Genomic DNA, 21,913 nt, shown 5'->3' on the forward strand with positions numbered 1-21,913 from the left:
AAAAATACTCGACTACAATTGGTCAATTTCTTACGGCTTAAAGATTAAATATTTATTGTGGACCGACACTAATCTTTTCTAAGTTCCGATCTACAATAGGATTTAAGCTTTAAGTCATAAGAAATGGACGAATCATAATCAAAGAATAAGAGAATAATCGACTCTGATTGGTCAATTTCTTATAGTTTAAGACTTAAATCACCTATTGTAGACGGGGGGAGGGTCGATTATGTATCCCCTAGTGTCGGTCCACAATAAGTATTTAATCTTTAAGTCGTAAGAAATTGACCAATCATAGTCGATTATTCTTTTCATATTCGATTATAATTAGTTAATTTCTTACTTCTTAAAGCTTAAATCACCTATTGTGGACCACTTTTCACGCATCCAAGCTCCAACGAATATAATCGCTATACGTGAAAAGTTTCACGTGAAATGTCAAGGTGTGAAAAATGAAAAGTACAAAGTGAAAAATGAAAAGTGAAAAATTTCATGTAAAATTACATGATTGACCTCCAGATCTAATGAAACACAACCTTTGTCGATATGGCGCAGAAACTTACCAATCTAGAACGTTGAAGTTTGTGGCGGGTTGCCGGCTGCCATCTTGCACCTCGCTCGTTTGAGAAGCCGGCCGCCCTAAAAAATCTGAAGTTTCACGCGTTCGCGCGGCCTTAGCAATTTCGGAAGTAAGTTTCGTGCATTCGTGACGAGTCCAGGAATCCATCGTGTTTAATCCGATCAAGATTCGGGCTCGGGATGCTTTAGGTGAGTCCGAAATAAGCTTACATCAATTCCTTGTTCGCGATGGCGTGTGATTTACTTGGTACATGTGTATACGTGCCTTGTACCTCTTGCCTACGCGTGCTTTTGCCTCATCCGCTGTTGGTATGTTCATCTCGTGATTTCCCGAATTTTGCTTATAAAAGAAACTTCATATTAATGCGAGTTGATATGATTTTCTCATTTCTCTGAAAAACTCCCGAGTAGATCGAATATGTCCAAAGTTCTAGTTTTACAATCGATAAATGAAAATAACGTGCTCCTTAATTATAATACATAAAAATTCAAATGTGTTTTCGTTTATTTCTATTTGCGCTAATATTTCTTTTCTTTGTAGGTAGAAAATAAATAGTAAACTTGAATTTGTGGCGCAACTTTTTAATCGCAGAAAATCCATATTCACCTTTGAAAATCTGAAGTGTGTTAAGATCTTCAAAATATCTCACGTGTATATTTGTAATAAATTCTAAACTTAAGGATACGTTCTTGTGTATTTAAAATTTTCTGCATTACTCTCAATATATAGATAACTAGAACTAGAACCAACTATTGAACTTTACTATTGTCAGATTATTATTATATAGTAATATATTTACCTATTTATTTGATTTTTCTTCTGAATTATATTGTTTATAGCTTCTTATAAATGCAAATACTCAATTTAATAGAATTGTATAAATTACTTAGGTTTATTACTGTTCTCACATGTACGTAGTTGGATAAGCCAAGGAGATAGAATTGCTAATAGTTATAAGTTTGGAATAAACAGTCGAGACAGTACACCAATCAACAAGACATTTATCAATAATATCTTTGAAAGAAGAATGGCTTTACCAAGTAGAGCACGTGTCTATGCCGATGTAAATTCACATAAACCAAGAGAATACTGGGACTATGAATCTTATGTTGTTGATTGGGGGTAAGCCTTATTGCAATAAAATATCAATAATATCGATACTGTTATAATATTTTATCACCTTTATATACATATATATATATATATATATATATATATATATATATATATACACATATATGTGTATGTTTCTTGATATACAGGCAACAAGATGATTATCAATTAGTAAGAAAATTGGGTAGGGGTAAATATAGCGAAGTATTTGAGGCCATAAATGTTACAAACAATGAAAATTGTGTTGTGAAAATATTAAAGGTATAATCATATTATACATCTTGTATTATTAAACAGTATTGATGCTTCATTTGCAGTATTATTAATATCATTTTTATTTGTTATAGCCTGTTAAAAAGAAGAAAATAAAAAGAGAAATAAAAATTTTAGAAAATCTTAAAGGTGGGACCAATATTATTACACTCCAAGCAGTTGTCAAAGATCCAGTTTCAAGGACACCGGCACTGATTTTCGAACATGTCAACAACACAGATTTCAAGCAATTATATCAGACATTAACTGACTACGACATAAGATACTACCTCTACGAATTATTAAAAGTGCGTGTATTATTAAGTGCAATGGAACCAAATATCAATCGATGGTGTACATCGAGATTATTGTTTTAATAGATGTAGGTGTATATCATGGGTCCGAGGAAGAATTTAAAGCTAAATTATAATTGTATTCCTTTCCTTAATATCAAAGACATAAGATTGTTATTATTTTAGTTATGTCTTAACTTGCATCTTTGTGAGATATTGCAGTCTTGAATGAGAATAAAAATTGCTACACATGTTCTATCTTTAAAACAATTTAAAATAATTATTAGAGATTTTGTTTAGAGAATCTATAATTTTTATGATCTTATTTTATCCTTTTTTTCTTTATTATCTTTACAATTGTTTATTATTAGTAATTATTAGTAATTAGTAATTAATATTTATTTTTATTTTATAAAAATATTTTAAATATTAATATCATAAATTTCATTTGTTTAAAAATTGACATTTTTATGTAAAATAATCTATAGATTTTGCATCGATTTTATGCACTGTTGTTACAATCTCTCATACAAGAAATATCTTAGAGTTATATATGAATTTCCACTTTGTTAAAGCAAAGATGAAACATGTGAAAATGTTTTTTTTTTCCATCCTTTTAATTATAATAAATTGTAAAATTTTAGCAATTTTTTTTTAATTTTGGACTTGTGAATATTTGTTGTAATATATTAGAGTAATATGATGCGCCATCTAATTGCAGATACAAATATAAGAATGTTGTCATGCTTAATTTAATTTTTTTCATTTTATTCTTGTACAGGCGTTAGATTATTGTCACAGTATGGGAATTATGCATAGGGATGTGAAACCACACAATGTTATGATAGACCATGAAAACCGAAAGTTACGATTGATCGACTGGGGACTAGCAGAATTTTATCATCCTGGTCAAGAATATAATGTACGAGTAGCTTCTCGTTATTTCAAAGGTCCGGAATTACTCGTAGATTATCAAGTAAGTATTTTATAACGTTAAAATATAATAAAATTAAAAGAGACAAGAATACAGAGAACTAGAGAGAGAAAGGAAAAACAGAATATTAATAAATTTAATTAACTCAATGAAAATCTCTCATTAAAAGATTTTATATGTATATCGAAATATGTAGGCAAATTTTTGTTGATAATTACTATATATATATATATATATATATATATATATATATATATATACACATATATAAAAGATGTTTCGATGTAATACCGAAAATCTTTAAGGATATAATAATAAAGATTGTTAAGGATATAATAACAAAGGTTGTTAACATAAGTATTTTTGAAACGGCAATTTATATCCAAAAATATCATATTTTGTCACAAAATGATGGTAAAGTTATATCAGAAACTTTCTTGTATATATATTTCATTTCATCTTGTATATATAGATCACTAAATTTACAGTATTATTATAGTTCTTGATTCTACATAAGTTTGAGTGGATTTTATAATCCGAGAAATAAAATTTTAACCATTAATATAATAATATAACCATATAATAATATAAATTCATAAATCTGTGATATTAATCAACATACTTATTATATTAATGTATTGTATTTTTATTATACAGGATGTATAAGAATGAATAATAGAATTATATAGATTATTCAACACAAAAATAAATCAGAAATGTATAATATAAAATTTCATATGATATTTCGTTTCCGAAATAACCAAATTTGAAAATTTGTCCGATACGTATCAATTGATAATATAAGTGATGATAATTAAAGCATAATACGTTTATAAATACAAGAATAATCAGGATTAATAATAGACCTGTTCTTTTTGGCTGAACTGGTTGTACTAGTTCACAGTTTATCTTTCTTTCTTACATTGGAAGAAGGATAAATTCTGAACTAGTGCAGTCAGTTCAGTTAAAAAGAACAAAACCAATATATAGCAAAATCCATTAAGTCGAGGGTTAGGTAAGTGCATCTAAACTTACTTATCGAGTATAACCGAAAAATTTTCAAATTTAAATATGTTGGAAACGAAGTATGCCATACGAAAAAATTGTATTCCATTTCCGACTTTTTATATGTTGCATAATTTCGTGTTCGGTTAGTACAACCAAACGAATAATAATTCATTCTAACTCATTTTTTTTGTATGTGCATATATGCAATATGTATACGTACAACGTATAGGGTGTCCCATAATTAATGATGCACCTTTTGTGGGTAGGTAAAGCAGATTATATTTTAAATAAAAAAGTTTTTTTATCTTTTTACGATTTTTTTGCAATAGTTAATGAGACGTTAATTTATAAAAATCCATGAATAAACATGTGTAAAAACCGAACCAGCATTACGCGCATTTAAGATTGTTAAGAGTGCAGAAATTATTGATTATTATAATCCGATCCCATTTACAACTTTTTTACTAACTTTATTAGTCTTGTTTGTGGGCCTTAAAAAATTGATATTTTTCTATGTTGAATAATTAATTATCATCATAAACTACGTCAATCAAGCAAAAAAAGCTTATTTATGATTCCATTAAAAAAAAATGACAATTATTTGTGTGATCTTTAAATGGCTCCAATGACTTTAAACGGAACGAATGTCAGGCTAATAGCATTGTCTTTTCTTTAAAATTTTAAAACTTTTATGAGAAATATTTCTTTATATGAAATCAAGTTTAAAAGATGTATAACTATTTCTCTCCATTAAAACGGGACATCTTACATGCATACGCGCATATGCACACACACACGTACGCATACACATGACACAGTATCCACATAAATTGTAATCCTATATCTATATATGAGTTAATGAAAAATATCTTGTAATATCTTGCAGATGTATGACTATTCATTAGATATGTGGTCGTTGGGTTGCATGCTTGCAAGTATGATATTTAGGAAAGAACCGTTTTTTCATGGACACGATAACTATGACCAACTAGTTCGAATTGCAAAAGTGCTTGGGACTGAAGAACTATTCGAATATCTTGACAAGTATCACATTGAACTAGATCCTCGTTTCAATGACATTCTAGGCCGACATTCGCGTAAGCGTTGGGAACGTTTTGTACATTCGGAAAATCAACATTTAGTATCACCCGATAGTTTGGATTTTCTTGACAAACTCTTACGCTATGACCATTACGAGAGATTAACTGCTCGTGAAGCAATGGAACATCCTTATTTTTGTAAGTATATTATCAGTATATATCGATAAGATGTAGTTTTTATGTAACTTTAAGAGTTTACTTTTGCATTATCTTACAAGAAAAAAAAATTAGCGTTAATATACATATACATTCATCTATATCTTGAACATAACCATTGTATCAAATATATTATCTTGTGTGCATTATATATATGCATGCATGTAATTGTTTTTTTTTTTTTTTTTTTTTTCTATTTTAGATCCCATAGTAAAAGAACAGGGTCGTTTGGCTATGGTGTCATCATCACCTACTCCCATGGCAGGCTCAGTGCCTGTAGGTGAGTAGCGGCCCAGGTAATGTCATCATCTTAATCTACCTCTAATTCTATACTAATTAATATAATTATAATATAGTTAACTTATATATTAAAAATTTAATACTGTAAAATATATTTCTTTTATTTCATCGAAATATGTGTTCTTATATATGTATCTTTTTTCTAAAATTGTTAAGCTCAATATTTTATATCTATTATTATGATTAAACTTAATAATAATTAATAATATAACAAACAAAATAAAACGAATACGTTTGCATATAAATTTTTATGCCTGAATGAACGATGTGCAGAAATGTAATCGCAAATATTATTTGCACTAGATTGGAATATAACCTGTATTTAAGTAAGATCAAAGAAATGTAAGTTGTATATACATTACAAATAGAAAATATTGATTACACATATTGTTTATTTGTTATATTAGCTAATTTCATATGTCAATTACCGACCAAATATACATGTGACGTTTGTGCGGTAATTATATATTATATATATATATATATATATATATATATATATATATATATATTACACAAATATATAGTGACGTTTGAGCAACAATTATATAATATTACACATGGCGCATTTTGTACTGTAACATGTAAGTCTTTAAAACTTCCGTTTCCCGTACCGTCGTGTCTACCATTCCTTCTACCGAATTAAAAAAATAATCTTGGCAATCTTATTTGAGAAATATTAGGCTAGTTAATCTGTAATAGAAAATATATTACATAATATGTAACAACATATATTCTTTAAATCGATTGGTTTACTCCTATTTATTTAAAAATTGAACAAAACAATAAATATCTGATATATTTATATGAATAATAAATTATGCAACATACTGATATAGTAGACATTTTCGTGTCACAGTGATTTTTTAACTAGTAGATTATTACAGATTATCGTGGCATAACAATGAACAACATACCGCTTCATGGGACAAATGGATTGGAAAGCATAGGAGAAATTGGAAGTGCGTGTTTGACCTTTTCAGAAGAACTGCTTCAACTCTTATAAATTCAGCAATTTCTGAACAGCAATTCTCAACCGAGTCCCAATCTACTACAAAATATAACAATGCGACAGCAGATATTTCGTATCGCCAAGTATATTCTTCTCTGTATGAAAATCATTCTGGTTTGTAGCAATGGCTTCATCAATCCTATCACTAAGACTGAAGCAACTCATTTTGCTATATATGTTTTTTTTAAATATATAATTATTCCAAATTTGTCATGTACTTAGAGAATCACGGGAGATTAGAATCCTGACGTAAAATTTGTCGCGTAAAGATACATGCTCCGTCCATATGGTGGCCGGTGTGCATGCGATATCAAAGATAGCGCATTGCTTACTTTTACGATTTACAATGCGCTATATATTTACTATTTTTTTGATCTTGTTATCATGATCACTATCATGATCACTATCATGTTTTTGGCGGATCTATAAATGCAAGATGCAGCTTGATTTATTTTCACTTGAAATATGATTACTTGTGGTTACCCACAGATATGATACCCCCAGTGGTAGATATTTTAAACAAGAACCAATCTTATCTACATTCATATACATGTACACTCATATACAGACAGATACGCAACAAACATATATACAATCACTCTTGTTCATATACTTTAGGCCATTCGGTTTAGTACTTTCAATGATAATAAAAAAAATGTTTGTTTATATCTGATACAACAATAGTTGAATAAAATGTTTGTTATAGCCAAGTACACTCTTTGTGCTCTGTGAATTACCTGCTCTGTGCATCCAGCGATACTACCACCATCATTATTGAATAAAAATTTTAAAAAATTATCAATTTAAGATGCAACATATAAAACACTCGTTTGTTACGTAATTATTTCTCAATTTTTACAAAAAAAATTGATCTGAATACAAGCAGGTACGGTAAATTCTACTAGTTGCCGTTTGCAAATTCACAAGCACCTCAAATACTTGGCATAAAGCCTAAAAACATTTCTATATAAAGCAACATACTAGTTTAAAACAAAATACGTATAATAGTAAATTCAACTTTCTACGTTGATCAATTTTACGCCAATAACTTATTGTAAAGATTGCTTTCCGTGATTATATACAATTATCAGTATGTTTGTATGAATTGAACACATGAATTATATAAATAATTATTAATTATTCTATATAAATAATAAGAGGTACATTATTCACATAATGTATATTCGAGAGGATTTGTACATCGAGCAAACTTGTAAAGAATGTATAGGAATACAATATGCTCCATTTTCCTGTACACTATATGTGTTTTCATATAACTTTTCAAGAATTTGCATCAGTTCCTATGTGAATATAAATAATACATTAAGAAAAATTAATCATCATTAATATTTATGCATATTAAAACAATATATATTGATATTAAGTGAAATATGATAAAAAATTAATGAGTATATGAACGCTGTCTTCTACTTTATTAGCTAACTGGAAGGATAACATTCGATTCTCTCTTTACATCTGACTGGTGTACCGTTGTTATCCAATTATATATACAAAGTAAATAGGCGCGTGCACTCACTGAACTTGTACACACAAAATCAATTCACATATATAAATTCTTATACAAAAAATATAGTAAAATACAAAAGAATATAATATATGTATACAAAATTAGCATAAACATAGAACATTTAGAAAAGTCAATATTGTTTATTTACAGTATTATATAGAAATGTTTTATTTACAATTTTCTGTCACAATATGCTGTTAAATATTATTTGTTTCTGTGACAGAATATTTAATTGACAAATGTTTTTATATATGGCAAGAACGATGCACACATATATTTGTTTCTTCAAGTTTTATATCCGTTGTTCACATGTTAAGAAAAGATTTATAATAATCTAGTGTAACATGAAAAGGAATATGGAATAATGTTTAAATAAGCAAATTAATATGGAAACGAAATTAATTGTTGCTAATAGAAATACATTATCCTAAATTTTTAGCTATGATCTTTTTTTGCATTATAATACGTGTATGCAAGTTGTGTTGAAAGAAATATGCATGAGAATCATTTAAAATACTGCTCCTTTTAAATTTTACTTAAAGAGTAATATTTCTTTTAATAAGTATTTCTCTTCTTCCATCCATATATTACTCAAATAAATTTATTTGTCATTATTTTTATACATTAGATGTGATGAAAAATGATGTCAAGATGATGACAAATAACGCTTGTTCTCTAGATATCTTATTGATTTGTTCTAGTCTCTTTTTCCTTTTTTTTTTCTTTTCCTTTTCTATAATTTTCACTTTAATTTTCAATTTTTTTTATTCTCTTCTATTCTCTCTTTTGTTTCATCTAATTTCTTTTTCTTTTTTTTCTACATCTTCATCCTGTTCTTATCTTATATTCTGCCCTTATCTTTTCTTATATTCTCATACTTTTTTACTTTTTTTCTCTTTTTATATATATATATATATATATATATATATATATATATATATATATCCTTTTTCATTATTCTTTTCTTTTTTAATTTTTAGGTTTTTTCATTATTCTTGTTCTGCTTTTTCACTATTCTTCATTTTTCTTTTTTCCTCACAATCTTTTTCTTTTTGCTTTATTTTTCTCATATTTTTCCTCAATTTTTTTTGCTATTTTCTTTTTCACTCTCTTCTCTTATATACACACACACACATACACACACACACACACACACACACACACATACATACATACATACATGTACATACACATACACACATGTACATGCATATTCACACATAAAATACTCATTTACATATTTTCTGTTTCTGTCTTTTCTTTCTTCTTTTTTTCCAAATACTTATACTAATAGAAGCATTTTTTTATTATACTGATTAATAAATATATAGCAAATAGATATGTTTTCTGAGTCATATAACACATATACTATACAAGATAAATATATACATTATTTCTAAATTAATTATAAATTATAAATATATATATAAATTAATTATAAATATATATTATTTCAAGTATGCTACAACACAACATTAAAATATGACAATAAAATTTGCCAAAGTGCATATGATTACATTAATTCAAACTGGTACTGCAAGTTACATTAAATAGCATATTTCTGCGATTCTATCGAAGTGTTAGTTTATAAATTAATATTGAAATATCTAGATTTTTTGTTTCTGTAGTAGAAATATCAAATATTTGTCTATGTATGGTATGATGTTAAAACTGCCTGCTATGAAAAAGAAGAAATAACGTTGCGATATAAAATTAAAAATTAAAACAAATATAATTTCGTTCTTAATAAGAGCTCCCTAAACGCATCCAAGGTCGTAGAACTTAACATTGTAAAACCGTGCTGTCTATAATGGTTTTAAGAAAATTGATCAATCATCACTAGATCTAGTTGTTTCTGATAACTGAACAGTGACTATTATTTCAAGAATTATTTTACACTTTTACATGATTCATTGGACAGATATCTTACTTCCTGGTATTTTTTACAAGTTTTTAAGAATATGAAAATATCATGTTTTTAAGGGAAAAGTACAAAATGGAGCTATACGACGTAAGAAATTTCAATATGACTGCAACCGAACCTTAAACAACCATATACTTCAAACTCATGCGCAATACTCTTGTATATGAGAAAAGAGGGAGAGTTAGCGGTCTATACTTTCATAATCAAAAAGTTCTAATAGTTTCAGAATAGTTTTTATTTTATACATTAAAGTTCAGTTATATCACTGTTGACTTTCAGTCTAAAGCCAAAATATTGATGCAACTGGGTCTAAATATATTAGCAACTTATATTCTGCTTTATATATTTTATAAAATATATAAAGTTACAGAATATAGTATATTTTAAAAGTGACATAACATAAAATTGATAACAGATGATTTATCGATGAATGAAAACATGAATACAATTATTAATACAATTATCTTAATGCTTTATACTTGCTAAGTTACAATTAGAGCATAAATAGCTTAAATATACAGAATATATATATAGATATATAAATGCAGTAGATAGACAACAATTGATAAATTCGCGTTTCTTTACTGGATATAATTAAATATTTTACATTTTTATTTATTGCAACATAACATGTTGACGTCTACGAGCAGCCCTTTGTTTATCAAAACGTAACTCCATCTCTTCTAGAACACGTGGAGTATAACGAACTACTAATTTTACGGAATTTTGAGCTTGTTTTAATAATTCCACTGCTTTTTCATGATTTTCACCTTCAACGCACTGAAAAAGTTTCATTGCAAAATGTTGTCTCTAATAATAAAAAAAAGAATGAAAATTTCTACTAACCACTCCATTAACAGATAAAAGCTGATCCCCACGTTTTAAACCACCATGTCTATCAGCAACGCCGCCAGGAATAATACGAGATATATAAATTGGTGAATTTTGTTCTTTACCTCCCATTACATTAAAACCAAGTCCTTCTTCCGTTTTTGGTAATTCAACTACGCGTGGATGTGCATGACCTTCACTAGCTGCAAAAGCAGCAACAGTTGCTTTTGCTGTTGCAGATGCACGTACATCTTGTGAACCCTTTGACCAAATTATCATTAATTATTATAATTATTGATAAAGAGATTATCTACTAAATTAGAACATTATTTATTACTTATATTTTTACCTGAATATCAACAGTTTCGTATACATGTTCATATACTTCCCGTACTGCACTAAGAAAATCACTTTGTAATACTTTCTGTAATGCTGCCAATTTTGTTGTTGGAACCTCGCCGCCTTATGAAAATATAAATATTATAATATAAGATAATTTTCAAAGCATACAAAGATGTTCCATCCTATAATTGTTCTAATAAATGAAATGTTAGGAGTATAATTCTAATGCAATTTTTGTCAAGAAATTGAAATAAAATATTACAAAAGCAGTAGATTACCACATAGCAATAGATCTTCATACGATATCGTTAATTTGATCTGGATGGTTTCAGTTGATTCAAACTAAAAAATAATTTAGAATAATATCTGAGGATATTTTTATTTGCCACAAATTATATCATACTTTTATGACATCTGAATATTCTAATTTGAATCAGTACTATTTCATTTTATATATATTAGTTTTCGTTAGTTAAGCCAAAATAATATTTATAATATTTCACATTACATGGTACATATATGTCATAATACATAATACTTATTTGAAATCATATATGATCAATTATGATAAAATAATTATTTTCTTTTATCACTTTTAATCACATTTTTAACATGTATTGTTCATATTTAAAAACTTAATACATATATTCTATTTTTTTTTGTTATAATAGTAAAAGCAGATACGTAAATATTGTGATATATTGTGATTATATGTGTATATAATATAAAAGATATTTCATCTTGTGTACAAACCAAAATTAAAATTTTCTTAACGTCCCTCATGCACAGAGATATACACATATATCTTAATACATATTATACATATTACATTTCAAAACGATTTGAACATTTCTTTCTTTGTGTGATTTGGAATGTAGTCAGTGATCCAATGAAAGAATTTCTTTTTGAAAAATAAATTCTCTCATGTGACTGTTCATTACAGACGCATTGAAAAAAATTTCTATAAAATTTCTAACTATTTTGAAATTTATTTATTTATATATCCAGATAGAACAATAACGTCAAATATGATGATGTCAAAATAATAATAACTATAAAACTTGTTTTTCGATCATTTTTTAATTATTTTGATTATCATTTTTCATGTTATCATTATTTTTCATTCTGAATATTTCGATTTTATTAAAATAAATTTTAGATATATGGAATACTGTAAGATATATCTAACGAATGTACTTCGAATCAATTTTTATATATAAAAACTTTATATATAAAACCTTTTATATGAAAACTTCTTATGGATATTGGTAGAATTAAATATGTGCATCCTAATATCTATATATTACTTTTTATAAATGCTAAATAAGTGGACACAAAGATATCCTCTGTACATTTTATGTATATATTTCAACTTTTAAGGATGGATTCTGGATATTATTAAATCTCTTGATACATCTATTGAATATACTTAGAATCAATTTTTGTTATGTGGGAAATTAATATTAATTAACATTTTTTAAGCTCATATTATTAGCCTGTTAACATGAGCTTTAGATTATCCATAGAAATCAAGTAGATTATTATTTTATTATTTTGTGATCATTTAAATGATTACTACACATGACAGATCAACTAGTCAATCTGCCATCATATTATGTCAGCAAACTTTGTTATATCTCTATTGACATTCTATTGATAAAGAACGATGTTTAAAGTGGGCCAACTTTAATTCCTGAAATGTAAAGTAAGTAAAAACAGTACGTTTTTGTATTATTTTTAAGCTGCTGAATCTGATTTTGATCTTTAAAAAATATTAATTTGTCGAAAAAATATTAAAATTAGCATATCATTCTAAACATCCAGCATAATAAATTATTATTATTAAGCTTCATGAATATATTAATATGTGTCTTTGTTCTCTGTTAGTAAAATATGATAGTACTTTCATTTTTAGTAGCTCATGTTCTGCTCTTGATAAGAAAGTAAAAAAATTATGAATGTTTATAAACAGGCATTAACGATGCAAATCATTTTAACTTGAAAGCATTATTATTCATATTTCTTTCTTATGTTCTTCTATATTTAGTATATATCTGTTCATTAAAAGTATTTTATTTTTATAATATTTTAGTACTGAAAATTATAAGATTTATGCAAAAAATATACTCTAAGCACCAAGATTCATTTTGACCAAATAAAACCTTTGCTTATTTATATTATTATCGATTGATTCTTACTTAATATTGTATATTTTATCATATTATGGTTTTACTTTTATTAATATATTATTTTCATATAGTTCTTATATATTTAATGGTTTCGTAAATTGATTTTAATATTTTTTTGACAAATTAAAATTTTTTAAAGGTCAGAATCATATTCAATAACTTTTTAAAAATTATATAAAAAATATACCATTTTTATCTTTTCGAGAGCTAAAATTGGCCCACTTTACTCATTATTCTGATATTTTACTGTTTTGACAAATTTGACTATTTAGATGCTTACCTTTTTGGAGTTTATCTAATAATTCTATAGACCTTTTAACATCTATAAAAAAAAAAGAAAATTTGTTATTTATTAAAATAATTGATAATCGTCAATATTTATATAATATACATTCCATTTAACATTTGCATTGCTTCTATTGTTTCTGTGTAACATTCAGTAAACAATAAAAAAAAAAACAATTTTAAGAGTGCTACAAGCATCAAGTAAGGAAAGTAAGAAAAATAATGTAATTGTATATTTGCGTTAACTGAATTAACTGAACCGATAAGTTAAAACTTACCTCTAGCTAAAGTGAGAGACTCGCCCATAGTTGCCATATTTTTCTTTTGTTATACAACGATCTGAATTCTTTCTTAATTATATTTTTATGCGTACATATATTATTTTAAAATATTAACACAAATACAATTTGATATAATTTTTTTATCTGTCACAATGAAATTATATTCAAAAGAATCTTCCTTGATTATGCCTCCAATCTTGTACGAGAAACTATACGCCAGTAATAAATTTTATACATCACTGGAGTTAGGACCATTACATACAAAGTAACATAACTGCATATGCACAGCAGACCTTATCATCTGGATCAATGAGCATCCAATATAAAGTCGCCATATTGAATTACATATACGCTCATTGGCCTAGACTATACGATATGTTTATATTGTGTATTTTGGGCCTCATCCGATGGCGTCCGATTGTCCACGTTGCCAATTGGTCAATTTAAAATAAAATTTTTTGATTGGTTGATCTAGTGGAAAATTTCCAGTCATCGGTCGCTGTAAGTGGCTCACAGCTATTCTATTGGTTGAAATGTTATCTTAAGCTATCTCAAATGTAAGAACTGACTACGGCTAGTATTCATAGTCCGTTCTTATATTTAAAATTGTCTTAAGTAAGCTTGTACGATTACTATATTAGTTGAAATGTAATCTTAAGGTGATTTTAAATATAAGACCTGACTATGAATACCAGCCTATAAATACCGACCAATATTATAGCCGACATTTCACTTCAGATTAAACGTGCCGATCAAGTGAATCTACTGTATCTACTTATACTGTGCTTTTGACTTTGTAGATTCAAAAAGAGAGAAGATATATTTAAATATATAGGCAGGAAGTGTCCCTTTTAACACATTGCAATTGATCAGCCACTTACAGCGACAAATGCCTGGATTTTCCACTGGATCAATTAATCAAAAAATTTTATTTTAAATTAGCCAATCGGCAACATGGACAATCAGGCGTCACTCTTATCATTTTAACTTATTCTCTATTCCTAAATCCGTAGGATTCGATTAATGAAACGCAGTGTACACACATATAATGTATACTTAATGTCACTTCTACAATAAAAATTTAATATGTAAAAATACGACAAAATATCTATACATAATTTTTAATTATAAAATCAACAATCTTCATCCAATTGTGTCATGGGTATTCCGGAACATTCACTATGCTTTATACCGAATGAATACATAGGTGACCTTTTGTGTATATTGTATAATGGATAAAAAACTGGTGCCGGAGTATGATATTTTTCTGTTAAAAAGTGTCTTTCCTTTAGACTATATGCCGGATTTCGTCGTTTTATTATATCATAGTTTATTTTGTTATACGCAGCTGGGCCTGGACCTATGATTCTATCAGAGATCCTGCGGTAACTCCCACTAAAAAGATATAAAATATATAATCAATGTAATATGTAATTAATATTTTAAATATATATATATATATATATATATATATATATATATATATATATATATATATATAAATCAGGCCCATGGCACACAAAGAAGCAGTAAGACTTAAGCAGTAAACGAATCATCAAATCATACATAGTCGAGAACATAAGGCAGTAACATATACAGTAACAAATCCATAACGTTGATTTCTTTACTGCTTAAATTTTTTGTGTGCCATGGCCCTTAAATATAAAAGATTTGCCTATATTTTTACATAGAAAATGCACCCTGAACGGATTTATCAGGCACTTTGGGTCCAATACATGTTGGTAAAAGATATGAATTTGGTCCAGGTCCTTCATCTAGAAACTTTGTTATATGTCGTGATTTAATGCTGTAAGCTGGTGTTCTACGACTATGGTTCATCGGTGGACATAATTCAGGAGAATATGCTCCTGGTCCTGGAGTATGATTTGGCACTAAGATACAAAATTAAATTTTAGTATTAATTTCCTATTTCTTAAAGCAGAAAAAAATTTATATTTACATTTCCATGTTCTTCTCCCTCTAATTGTATACGCAGGTGGATTATCTGTTCCAAATTTTGTTAAATGTCTGATATTATAATGAGGACCAGGTCCTATAAAGGGCTTAGTCAAATCAGTTCGAGCTCGTATGCTATATGCTGGATTTCTGTGTCGAGATGGATCATGGTTACTATAACCGATCAATGTTGGTAATTTGTAAACTGGGCCAGGACCTTTATTCACAAATTCTTATTTTAATATAACATGAACAATTTATATGTCTATATTGTTTAAAGTAAATAATTATCAAATAATTTACCTTTTATAGTACAATTTAACATTCTGAATTTATTTTTTTTATCTTTCATTCTGTTATTTAATATACGTAAAAGACATAAGAAAATATAAAATCTATAAATATCAGATTAAAGAACATATAAAACTTTATGACAGATTATTAATAATGATTTTAATGAAATATGAAGATATAAATCTCAACAGTTGATATGTTCATAGCAATGAAATATACTATTCAAATATTTAATACAGGGAATACCAAAATAATGTTTCTAAATTCGAATTAATTGGTATATCACAATAACATAAATATCTCTCTTTGAATAAACATTTTAAAGTCAATAAAGTTTAGGTGTAAATGGATTAATTTTGATTTACTTTAATCTTTTCTCAGCAGAGTAAGATCAGTCCGGTGTAAACGCTCTCTACACTTCACTTCGAAGTGAATCGGGATTGGACGACTAGGTGTAAACTAAGGGTGCTTTCCATTTAGTGACACAAGTCGACACAAGTATCGTCTATCTTTCTCGGCTTTCAATGATTAACAAAGATAAAATGATGAGGACTAAATGGAAAGCATCCTAAGTCAATGCTTTTGTTTCGTACAAAACCTGTGTAACGGATGAGCATAATTTTATCAATATTGGAGTAAGGCAACTAAACTGAATAATTACTGGAAAAAATCAAAGTAAATCAATGTTCAGCGTAGGGAGAAATTATTTTGTGCAAGCTACGAAGAGAGCTAAAAATTTTCACCTAATTTGCCAGAAGTTTACACCTACGAAGCCTGAGCTTAAAACTTTACCAAGTTAGAAAATACGCTATTACAAATATATTAACAACGAATGGATCGACAAATTATTGACATGAAATTTGCTTTGTTTATAGTTTTCCAATATCCAATAAGTCAAGAGAATGATCGCAGAGTATATGTGTGGGGTCTTGCGGAGCATGGTGCTCTTGGAGAACCAAAAATTTTAAAAAAGAACAAAATCTCATATATATCAAAACCAAAAAGATCGTTCTTTGCTGAGCAACATAAAGTAATAGATATCGCTTGTGGATATGGTTTCACAGCTTATGCTATACATGCTTCAGATAAGAATATTGTTTATGGCACAGGAATAAATACAGATTCACAACTCGGTAATTAAATATCAGATTATCTTAACTGTCAATATTAAGTCTACTTGATTTTGTTAGAAATTTTAATCTTAAGATTTATACAAAAGTTTGTTTTTTTTTTGTAACAGGTTATAATAAAATTGACAAGTCTAACATGGTACATATTCCAAGACCGATATATTTACCATTACAGAATACCTTAACCAAAACTGTAAGCATGGCTGCTGGAAGAGCACATTTATTAATACTAACAACAGAAGGTTTGTTTACACTAGGTAATAATGCATATGGTCAATGTGGTAGACCAATTATATTGAATGAAGATTATGAAAAGAGTATGATTGTACATCATATACCTGATATTAAAGGAAAGAAGATTACTGCAGTAACAGCTGGTCAAGATCATAGGTATAAAATATTAATCAAGTATTATTACTTTACAATATTATTGATCAATATCAATGTATTTTCTTATTAATATTACATAACAGCGTACTCTTGACAGAGACAGGTGAAGTATATACTTTCGGTTGGGGTGCTGATGGACAAACAGGTCTTGCGCATTATCAAAATGAATATCGACCAAGTTTAGTGAAGGGTGATTTAGCAGGACAGCGTATAATCAAAGTTGTTTGTGCTGCTGATTGTGTATTAGCTCTTAGTGGTATGTATCTATAAAAGATGGAATACAGGGTGTTTCATTATTACCATATAATCTCTTAAGGACATGTTTCTGAAATAAAATTTTCATACATATATTTCTGTACACATATGAAGTATATTTCTGTATACACGATACACATATGAAGAAATTTTCGTATTACTTTTTTGTATTACATCAGGTATCTAACTTACTTCTGAGAATTCAATGTTGTTTCTTCATGCACGCATATCATAATACATTTATTCATTCTTTTTGTTAAAATTAAATATAAATGATTGACTAAGTAAAATAACTAAAAATATTTTTATTACAGATAAAGGAAAAGTTTATGGTTGGGGTAATTCAGAATATAACCAGTTACCAGTACAAGAAGATAATTACCAAATAAATATTGCTACAGAATTGGATACACAGAAATTAGGACATATAATAGATATTGCAGCAGGTGGATGTTTCTGCATGATCTTAAATAGTAAGTATTAATGTAAAATGTATAATATTAATTTATCAGTTTCAATTATTGTTAATAGTTTTTGCTTAAGAATTGTAAAATTTTTTGTATTTATGTTATACTTCTTGACATTTCTAGTATATGTCATACATCACATTTATATTATAGATGATGGCAATGTATTTGTATGGGGATATGGTATACTCGGTCTTGGGCCTCAAGTACAAAAAGCATCAAAACCTACCATGATTCCTCCTGCCTTATTTGGCAACAATGTATACAATCGTAATATCAAGGTAATTAAAATAATTAGAAAATTTAATTCAATTAAAAAATATTTGAAAATCTGTTTTACTCAAATGTTGGTTATTTTAATAAAACTTATTTTTTATACATTAATACTAGGTAACAAAAATATATTGTGGCATTAGTCAACTAGCGGCAATAACTAATTCAGGAGATTTATACATGTGGGGTGGCAATAAATTTGGTTCTCTGGGATTAGGACATATGAAAGATCAATTTTTTCCCTTAAGGGTAAATTTATTTTAATGCTTGTCACTAGTATAATAAATAAAGTAGTAAAATAAATAAAGAAAATAGAACACGAAACAATACAGAAGTAACATATGGAAATTTTCTGCTTATGATTTATCTTTTTGCAACAGGTCGCAGTAGGAGCTCAAGTAACAAAAGTTGCCTGTGGAGTGGATCATACAGTGACTCTTTGTAAACCTTTCATTTAAAACCTTTAATTTAAAAGAAAGTTTATTTAAGTATTAGTTTATTTATGCAACCAAGCTTTTAAAACTGCTTGAAATAAAAAATTAAAATTAATTTTCTTTTTTTTTTTTTTTTTTAGAATTTTCTTGCTAGTATTTTAAATCATCACAAGACATCGAGATGTTTAGTAGTATGCGTATGTGCGTGTACAGGGCGTCCCATTTTAAAGATCCATTAAATATCTTTTTAAAAAAACGTTTTAAAAACAAAACATTTTAAACAAAAGTTGTAGGGTTCAGAACTCTGCAAAACACTATAATAAAGTATTTTTTTAGTAACTATTTTCTGAATGAGGCTTGAATTTGACATGCAATTTGACATAAAATATAAAACATCTCGTAAATTAATAACTATTCATTTTTTGGCAATATCCTAATACTATATCCTAATACTTTTATGCACAGATTAATGAGATGAATCAATTAATGTTAAAAAGAGTTGTATAAATTTATTTTATAGATAATTATAAAAGTGTAATGTAATTTATTTCTCCGAGTCAGTATTGTAAATGTAATCAAAATATTATATAATTTAATTATACAAATTTATTAACTTTGAATTAAAAAAAAAAATCAAAAAGAATCAAAGTACCATAAAAATAACAACAATGAAACTTATACTAAAAATATTGGAAATTGATGTCTTTTCAATGGTAAAAAGTAACTGGTGTTTTTCATAACAATTAGATTTATCCAAATTAATATTAAATTCATTGAAACAATAAAATGAGAATAAAGAAATTTAGTTTATCAATTATTAGTAATCTAATAATTCAGACATTGATGAGTTTAATAAATCGATACAAAGAAATCAATTTTTTTATTTTTAGCATTATTTATCGCATTCAGTTATATAAGGTAATGCACATACGCTGTGCTTTACACCGAATGAAAAAGCTGGTCTTGCTTTTGGTGGTTGGATAGCATATATTGGGCCTGGGCCTTCAGAAATAAATTGTACTCTTTTTTGCTGAGTACCCATAGTATATATAGGTGCTTTTGGTTTTATTATATCTAAGTTACATGCTGAATGATGACCTATAGACATAGGTCTTATTGCAGCCCTTAGAGGCAGTCCCCTACAAACAATAGAATGATTATATTCCAGTTATTCCATATATTCCAGTTATTGTGAACAAATAAAATTTAAAATCTTAATATACATGGAAAATCCTGGTGCATCAGTCTTAAGTTTGTAATAGTAAGGTCCTGGTATTTCATCGATTTTCCTCAATTTAGTTTTCCATTTGATTGAAAAGAAAGGACCACGAGAGACATCTGGCAATTTATACTTCGGACCAGGTCCAAATGTAAAATCTATCAAGTGTCAAAGAAAAAAAGAATTGTAATTATGAATAATAATGATCTAATTTGAATAAGAAAATCGATTTACCGCAAATTTTTATAGCATATCCAAAAGTAAATCCCATAGGTTTATATTTCTTGATCATGTATTTTGGTCCTGGACCTTCTGTCTCAAAGATGACTTGAGGTCTAGGACTACCGAATGTATACGCTGGATTTTGATATTTCGAAATACAATGATCTTTGGAGCCGACGAGTGTTTTAAGTTTATATTTAGGTCCTGGGGCTGTAAAATATATAATATAATATAATATATAAATATAAAAATATAAATAAAAAATATAAACTACATTTGATAATTCATTGGATGATTTTAGAATATAAATAAACCCAAAAGAACACGCAAAATAATAATAAATAGTATTAATTGTTTAATGTAATGAAATATAATTATGTAATGAAATGTAATATCATTACATTATATATATTACATTTGTATTACAATGTAATATCATTACATTATATATATTACATTTTACACACACACACACACACACATACACACACACACACACACACACACACATAATTGTTGTGATTGTACATGGAACTGTGAGGACAAACGTAAATTTTATATAATATTATAATAAAACAATAAATCTCTCCAGTTAATAAGCTGACGTTAACTGTCACTGTTTTAATAAGAAATGTGTAATGTCATTAAAATGATGACAGTTAAGGTCAGTTTACTAATTGGGGAGATTTATTGCTTTATTAGAATATTATGTATAAAATTTATGTTTGTCTTCACAGTTCCATATACAATCACTATTTAAGTTAGATTTAATGAATACATACTAATAAGATGACACATAATGGTGCCCTTTTTTTCTAGTGCTTTCTTTCTTTTTTTATCCGCATTCTTTCTTTCATGTCTTTTTAATGGCATTTTTTTCACTTGTAAATTTGCAAGTTTCACTTGTAAATTTTACTTAATGTATAATTATTTTCACGTGTCACATTATGACGATTTCATTTCTATTTTAGGAAACAATTGCTTGTTATTATTATCTGGACGTCGATTGTATCTTGAAACAAGATGAAAATTATGAAAGTGAAACAGATTTAGACATATTTCGACATATAGGTCCGTATCATATTCCAATCCTTTTTATTTTTTAATAAGCTTAATACGTTTAATTGTTGTAGAAGAAATTGATT

At 27.4% G+C, this 21,913-nt stretch overlaps 5 protein-coding genes across 12 annotated transcripts; 2 read left to right on the forward strand and 3 right to left on the reverse strand.

Moving 5' to 3' along the window:
• The first annotated feature begins 567 nt into the window (after positions 1-567).
• CkIIalpha (casein kinase II subunit alpha) lies at positions 568-7,461 on the forward strand. Of its 5 annotated transcripts, none has more exons than XM_089078228.1 (8): positions 568-768; positions 1,471-1,702; positions 1,843-1,954; positions 2,041-2,253; positions 3,020-3,214; positions 5,067-5,418; positions 5,639-5,716; positions 6,624-7,461. In XM_089078228.1, exons 2-8 carry the CDS (start codon positions 1,608-1,610, stop codon positions 6,740-6,742), a joined length of 1,164 nt encoding a protein of 387 aa, XP_088934354.1. In that variant the 5' UTR covers positions 568-768; positions 1,471-1,607; the 3' UTR covers positions 6,743-7,461. The 5 variants fall into 5 exon arrangements, with proteins under 5 accessions (XP_088934354.1, XP_088934352.1, XP_088934353.1 ...); XM_089078226.1 differs by having other exon boundaries at positions 569-768; positions 5,639-5,732; XM_089078227.1 differs by lacking the exon at positions 6,624-7,461 and adding an exon at positions 1,121-1,231 and having other exon boundaries at positions 569-768; positions 5,639-6,119.
• Positions 7,462-9,200: 1,739 nt separating this feature from the next.
• On the reverse strand, positions 9,201-14,432 carry veli (L27 and PDZ_signaling domain-containing protein veli). Its single transcript, XM_011634171.2, has 5 exons — positions 14,126-14,432; positions 13,843-13,884; positions 11,381-11,493; positions 11,047-11,292; positions 9,201-10,980 (listed from the first exon to the last, which is right to left on the reverse strand). Exons 1-5 carry the CDS (start codon positions 14,160-14,162, stop codon positions 10,816-10,818), a joined length of 603 nt encoding a protein of 200 aa, XP_011632473.1. The 5' UTR covers positions 14,163-14,432; the 3' UTR covers positions 9,201-10,815.
• A 732-nt stretch (positions 14,433-15,164) lies between these two features.
• LOC105424139 (ciliary microtubule associated protein 1A) lies at positions 15,165-16,822 on the reverse strand. 3 transcript variants are annotated; one of them, XM_025217550.2, is made up of 5 exons: positions 16,744-16,822; positions 16,388-16,437; positions 16,089-16,301; positions 15,816-16,020; positions 15,165-15,523 (listed from the first exon to the last, which is right to left on the reverse strand). In XM_025217550.2, the coding sequence occupies exons 2-5, from the start codon at positions 16,434-16,436 to the stop codon at positions 15,262-15,264; spliced, it is 729 nt and encodes a 242-aa protein (XP_025073335.2). In that variant the 5' UTR covers position 16,437; positions 16,744-16,822; the 3' UTR covers positions 15,165-15,261. The 3 variants fall into 3 exon arrangements, with proteins under 3 accessions (XP_025073335.2, XP_088934355.1, XP_088934356.1); XM_089078229.1 differs by lacking the exon at positions 16,744-16,822 and having other exon boundaries at positions 16,388-16,611; XM_089078230.1 differs by lacking the exon at positions 16,744-16,822 and having other exon boundaries at positions 15,309-15,523; positions 15,829-16,020; positions 16,388-16,611.
• An 89-nt stretch (positions 16,823-16,911) lies between these two features.
• On the forward strand, positions 16,912-19,442 carry LOC105424113 (RCC1-like G exchanging factor-like protein). Of its 2 annotated transcripts, XM_089078224.1 has the most exons (9): positions 16,912-17,173; positions 17,254-17,511; positions 17,619-17,765; positions 17,859-17,898; positions 17,982-18,154; positions 18,468-18,626; positions 18,774-18,901; positions 19,011-19,142; positions 19,274-19,442. In XM_089078224.1, the coding sequence occupies exons 1-9, from the start codon at positions 17,062-17,064 to the stop codon at positions 19,349-19,351; spliced, it is 1,227 nt and encodes a 408-aa protein (XP_088934350.1). In that variant the 5' UTR covers positions 16,912-17,061; the 3' UTR covers positions 19,352-19,442. The 2 variants fall into 2 exon arrangements, with proteins under 2 accessions (XP_088934350.1, XP_011632471.2); XM_011634169.3 differs by having other exon boundaries at positions 17,619-17,898.
• A 777-nt stretch (positions 19,443-20,219) lies between these two features.
• On the reverse strand, positions 20,220-21,910 carry LOC148936505 (ciliary microtubule associated protein 1A). Its single transcript, XM_089078231.1, has 4 exons — positions 21,551-21,910; positions 20,781-20,978; positions 20,551-20,704; positions 20,220-20,466 (listed from the first exon to the last, which is right to left on the reverse strand). Exons 1-4 carry the CDS (start codon positions 21,639-21,641, stop codon positions 20,220-20,222), a joined length of 690 nt encoding a protein of 229 aa, XP_088934357.1. The 5' UTR covers positions 21,642-21,910.
• Between the last annotated feature and the right edge of the window lie 3 nt (positions 21,911-21,913).

Source organism: Pogonomyrmex barbatus, unplaced genomic scaffold, assembly GCF_055798465.1.
Source record: "Pogonomyrmex barbatus isolate J1 unplaced genomic scaffold, ASM5579846v1 scaffold21, whole genome shotgun sequence".
NCBI classification, from domain to species: Eukaryota; Metazoa; Arthropoda; class Insecta; order Hymenoptera; family Formicidae; genus Pogonomyrmex; species Pogonomyrmex barbatus.